At 40.5% G+C, this 6,150-nt stretch overlaps 1 protein-coding gene across 2 annotated transcripts in view; it reads left to right on the forward strand.

Moving 5' to 3' along the window:
- Positions 1 to 1,041: 1,041 nt before the first annotated feature.
- Positions 1,042 to 6,150, forward strand: part of LOC102382953 (prostatic acid phosphatase-like) — a 26,137-nt gene continuing 21,028 nt past the window's right edge. For both annotated transcript variants that reach the window (XM_014518526.2, XM_006020624.3), the window contains exon 1: positions 1,042 to 1,215. In XM_014518526.2, coding sequence (XP_014374012.1) covers positions 1,102 to 1,215 — 114 coding nt within the window. In that variant the 5' untranslated portion in view covers positions 1,042 to 1,101. The remainder of the gene's footprint in view (positions 1,216 to 6,150) is intronic.

Below are 6,150 nucleotides of genomic sequence, written 5' to 3' on the forward strand. Positions count from 1 at the left end.
TTCAGCCTTGAGATCACTGTTGCAACCAGTTCAATAGAGGGCTCTAAGCCATGTTTGGAAATGATGGGTGTGGAACACCTTAAGAAAGTCCCAGGAAGTCATTAGTGATAATAACAAGTGCCTTTATAGCTCTTTGCAAACACTATCTGCACAAAACACTAAGGAAGTGAGTATGAAGATATTATTATGCCTATTTCATAAAGGGGAAAACATAGGCAAATTAAACAACCTGCTCTAAGTCAGTGAGTCAATGTCAGATTCAAAACTGTAATTATAAGTTATTATTGGTCAGTGTTTAAAATGGGCAGGCACAGATTGCAATATGATCACTGCAATGAGATCACAGTCTATAGCCCTGCTTCTGCAGTATGCTCAGTATGAGCTCAGGGGGCATACAGTATGCCCACAAAGCATTCATTGCAGGCCTGGGACCTAAATAAAATGTGATGCAAACAGGAACAATATGTGTGCAGTGGGAAAGTAAACTAATGTTTACCCAGTACAATAGCATTTTGTTGCTGAGAGAACAGCATATGAATCTTGAAGGTAGTATTGTTTTTAAAGTTGTTTATTTTAGGCCCATATGGTTTGGGTTTATTTTAGGGCTTGTTTATATTATTAAAACAAATTAATTTGACTTGGTGATGGGAAACCCAGGTTTGAGTGTGGGAGGAGAATGATGGGGTTGGGAGGGAAAGAGCTTAAAATACAAATGAAGGGATAGGTGAGCTGAGGGGGGGTAGAAAAAAAGAAATCTGAAGACTGACCAACTCCTTTTTCCTCAACCCCATACTGCAACCTGGAAAGAGTCAAAGCATTGAAAAACAGAAGCAACACAAAGTTACAAAAAACTGCAAAAGAGGTTGTCAAAAAAAATCAGTGGGAGAAAAACAAAGCTACTACTGGCCTATTAGATAGAACATAAACAGTTACCTGAGGAAAACATATTAGAAACAGGTTTATTGCATAAGCACACCAAGATCCCCGTGTATTTGTAATGTACAAAAAACAGTTCCACCCCTTTTATAAGTGCACCTTCACTTAAGAGCTGTTAAACCCAAGGAGTTACTGTAGCTACAGAGCTTTCCTGACTGCTGCAGGATGGCAGTGACAAAGCCTGCATGCAGGTCCAGGAGTCTGTGTTTCACTTGCAGTCTTCTCTTCGTTCTGCTTCATCAAATTGTGGCAAAAAGAGAACTGAAGTTTGCAGTTTTAGTAAGTAACTGGCCTCTTCATTTAATCATGGCTAATGATTTTAGTTTAGTCTGCTCCTTGAATTGATTAAAGTGTAAACTTGCAATTCCTTTCTGTACAGATTCCACAAGAAAAGTGGCAGGCTCTTCTGTGTTTAGTGAATTAAGCCTCAAAGGCATTTCTTAATGAAGATAAAATACATCAAACTGTAGAGAATTTTTCTTCTAACTTGTGGGTATTTCTCTTAGATATGTGCTTAAAAACATGAATGATAGTAAAAAGGTCTGACCTGTCCTTTCTACCTTCTGTGTATCCAGGCTTACTCTCTCTGTGCTTCAATTTCTCTGCTTGTAGAATCAGCGATACTAATCCTTCCTCTAGAAGCTTCAAACTTAAATTAATTGATGTTTTGAAGATACTCTGATATCTTCAAACTGAATGCATCCTAGAAGTTTAAGCATTTTATTTCTTAAGATAACTGAGTTGGCACAGCAATATGCAGAAATGCATAAAGTGACACTTATTTAGAGGTGTGCTGATTGAACTATGGTTGATTCAGAAACTGGCTGCAACAATTTTTCAAGATCTGTTTCTAGTTTTAAAATGTATAGAGTACATTGTAAGAGCCTTATCCCCAGTAGAATTTGGAGGACTTCCTCAGTATGAAAGTTAGATGGTATGTTTTAGAAGTAAAAGTCAAGTGGTGGCCTGTCAGCCCTTATATACACAAGAATGGTACTGATGAAGAACTATGAGGGTGGTTAAGCTGATTGCCTAGAGAGGCTATGGAATCTCCATCCTTGGAAGTTTTTATAAAAGGGTTAGACAAACACGGCAGAAATAGTTTAGACAGAGATTATTATGCTTTGAGCAGCAGGTTTGACTAGATAACCTCCTGAGGTCCCTTCCACACCTATTTTTCTATGATTCTAAGATTCAGCTTTAAACATTGCTCCCAATACAAAATCCTGTCATGGAATTATTGTTTATAATAAAGAATTCTGGCATTTTTGACACATGTAGAGCAAGAGAGTATGGCCTACTCTTCCCCTCCCCCATACTATAAGATTTGTGCCAATTTCTGATCTTTTGTCCCTTGGCCTCTATCGGCTGAAGTTAGCAGAAGTGGACTAAAATCCAAAACTTTTAGTGAGAGCCTCTTCCTACACCCAATGAAGTTACCAGGAGAGCTAATCCAGAATCTTGCAAAGTAGAAACTGGAGTTCTATTTTCAGCAAAATATTCAACATATACTTCAGTAGATGTGTGGAGCAGTATCTTAGAACTGTATCCAAAGAGTGAAAGAGAAATAAATACATCAGATGTCAGGCAGATGGCATCCTTTGGAGAATGAACCTTTAAAAGGGAATAAGATTTGATCAGATGGCTGTAACTATGTTCCACAAACTGGCACCTGACTTTCAGAAGCGCTCTCCATCTTCAGAATTATAACCTTCATATCTAGGAACCAGCCTCTTTAATACTTTTACAGCCAACTTTTCCCAGCTACCAAAATAGAACGTAGCACTTCATGTATTTCTAGGATAATTTACAAAAAATGTCGCAAAAAGAAATAACATAATAAAGAGAATACTCATGTAAACTGTTAATCTCAAGTAAAGACTACATTATTCAGGCATCTCGGTGACCAATTGGCTATACAATTCCTATAGGCTTGGTCTTCTCAACAGAGTACATTTCCATTCTTCTGGCATGGCTTTAGTGTTTAGCTTCAATCTTAAATTTTATCTCCTGGACTTACTGATTGAGATTTCATGGGAGTTGAATTGATAGCACAAACAAACTGGACAGAAACTGGCCCTGAAAAAATCCATTTGATCAGTAAGGATGATCAGGCTACAGTCACTATGTCTCAGGGGTAGGATTAAGACACACATCTGAGGTAACTCAAGTTGTTGTTTTTTTAGTTGAGCATATGTGATTTATTGCTTTTTCTATAAGAGAATATCTATTTCTACAAAATTATGGAGAGAGATAATGAAGACCATTCCCACCCCTTTTCTTTCCCTCAGGTTCCTAGCTGAAGTACACAATATAAAATATATCTTTGGGGGTGGGGTGGCTTTCCTTTTGCTCACTTCCAGGACTTTCCTAGGCTCTGGAAAGATGTCAGGTTTTCTTTAACTAACTCCCACTTTTATGCTGACTTGATGCTTATGCTGACTTTTATGCTGAGGAGCTGTAGTTGCTTTGTGCTTTATAGTCCTTCTGACTGAATAGGAGTAATTTAAGTCACATTGTCAAAACGCTACTTTAGCTTTTTTTCTTACATGTAAATGTTAACTGCCTTAACTGGAACTGTTGTTCACCACCCTCAAATGAAGGTCAAACTAGTCCTGATAGAAAACTGGATAGAATTAAGAAAACTATATTAGGGAGAAGTAAAAGCCTACGGCTTCTAGATTATTGGGTCTATGCAAATCAGTTTCACAGGCTGCATCTACACAAGATGTTTACTGCGGAGCTGCCTAATTAGCCCGGTGGCAGTCTCAGTGAGCATGTCTACATGGAATGTTTCAAGCACAACAGACTAAGTCTACTGCACATTAGTGCAGCAGGCAAAACCCGTGCTAATGCGCAGTAGAATTAATCTACTGCCCATTAACATCACAAAAAAGTGTGCACCTGCGCTAATGCGCAGTAGCACCAATAATGGCGCATTTAGTACCTGTAATTACAGGTACTAAACTTAACACTCTTTAATTGCAGTGCATTAATGAATATATAGATGCACACATGCAGCCCTATTAGACCACAGTAAACTAATTAACTCCACTGTAGGTTAGTACTTGTAAACACAACAAGTACTATCCTACAGCAGTTCTTTAGTGCACAACAATGTACCTATAGATGCTGATGGGGATAGCTGGGGCATGAGAGTGCTCCAATGCGGGGTTTGCCTGCCAGACAGACCTGCACTAAAGCACCCCTGTGCCCTAGCCAGCCCCTTTGCAGCACATTGAGCTGGGTCGGAGCAGCCCCAGGCTGGCAGGTTGCCCCCTGCAGGGTCTCTGCCAGCCAGGGCTGCCCTGATCCAGTTCAATGTGCTCCAGTCCCAGCCACATGCAGCCCAGGAGCAATAAACTCCAGCATGATATGCACTGGAGTTTATTGCATTGCATCAATGTCATGTGTAGATGCACCCACAGAGTCATATCCTCCCTTCCCCCATTATGAAAGGGATTATGTATTTAGAAAGTCATGTGGCTTCTGAGGAGCTGTAGTTGCATCACATCCACCTTGTTGCAGCATAGGATATGCAGTACTGGAGATGGAGCAGAGGAATGAAGCATAGCAACCAAGGACCCTTGTGCACAGAGGGCCCCAAACCAACCAGAACCTTAAACAAACATGTTCTTTCACTCCATGGACTTGCTAGTAATGGCTGTGTAGCTAGTTTCATTTCTATGCTGCTTTTACTTCCCCTATGGTTGAAGTTATAACATACTTGGTGTCCCAACGTGACCCTTCTGTAGGACATAGCATAGCACAGAGTGAGTGCATCTACATGTGCATATTAAGGTGAAGCAATAAACTCTGGTATATATCACACTGGAATTTACTGCTCCTGGGCAATGCATTTACACATGCACCCGGGATGACAGCACATTGAGTTGGGTCAGAGCAACCCCAGGTGGCAGAGGACCTGGAGGTCAGCCTGTCAACCTATGGCTGCTCCGACCCAGCTCAGTGTGCTACAGAGGGGCTGGATGGGGCATGAGGGTGCTTCAGTATGGGGCTAGCTGGCAGGCAGCCCCTGCACTGAACCACTGTCATGCCCCAGTCATCTGTGAAGGAAAAACTGCACAGCAGGATAGTATTCGTAAATACACAGCATTTGTATTTACATGTGCTACCCTGCTGCAGAGTTTATTAGTTTCCTGCTACCTAACAGGACTGCACATGTAGACATTGAGATATTTACTGCAGAGCTAATTAGGCAACTACAGTAAATGTCTTGTGTAGATGCACCCAGTCTGTGTCAAAGGCTCAGAATTATTCAGAGCAATATATTCAGTATAACAATGCACTTGCTAGTGGAGAATACCATACACTGTGGATATTCTTCACCTTTATATCTTTTTCCCTTTTTTTCCTGAATTCTGATTTGGCACTTAACTGTTTTGGAAGAGCAGGTGATAGGTACATACTGTCACAGTATAATAAGCAAGCCTATATTGGTCATCATCATAGTTGTTGGAGCTATTCATACTTAGGGTTTTGGTTTTGACTATGGGTGGAGAGATAAAAATTATATACAGAAAAAGAAGGCTAAAGAGGAAAGAGACAAGAAAAGGACAAATGTGAAGTAATTCTAAACCTTCAGTATTAGGACAATAATTTGTCTACCTCTTCATTTACCTGTGAAATTTAGCTATCTTAACAGAAGGAAAACTGATGGTTGCTAATGTGCTCTACATGGTTTGACAGACATACTTCTACTTGACTTCAAACTAACACAACTAACTATATTTCTCTAGGCATACTTTATGGTCAGCACATTTGAGGGCTGATCTATGTTCCATGGTTTTGCAGAAAATTCAGTTTCTGCCAACAAAACTTGAAAGTGTCCACTCTCATTATTCCTCTGGGGCAGCAGAACCCCTGATTTCTGTCAGCAGAACAATACCAGCTCTGTGAGCAACTGAAGGCTTCTGTCAACCACACAGCAGATGAAAAAAGGCATATGTAGAGACTCCTATGCTTTCCAGGAACTGTTGTGGCCTTTTTAAAAGTTGTTGCCTCCATTTTAACCCATACTAGAAATATGTTTTAGTCAACCTTGAAGAACAGAACCACATTTGAGGTTTATGAGTCTGCATAAGGAGTATTATAAACTAAGGCAAGGGTGGGCAAAATATGGCCCACAGACCAGATCCAGCCTGCCAAGTGGCCTATCTGGCCCACGGTGGGCCCAGCCCAGGCATGGGGGGG

This window comes from Alligator sinensis, unplaced genomic scaffold, assembly GCF_000455745.1.
Source record: "Alligator sinensis unplaced genomic scaffold, ASM45574v1 scaffold54_1, whole genome shotgun sequence".
Lineage (NCBI taxonomy): Eukaryota > Metazoa > Chordata > Crocodylia > Alligatoridae > Alligator > Alligator sinensis.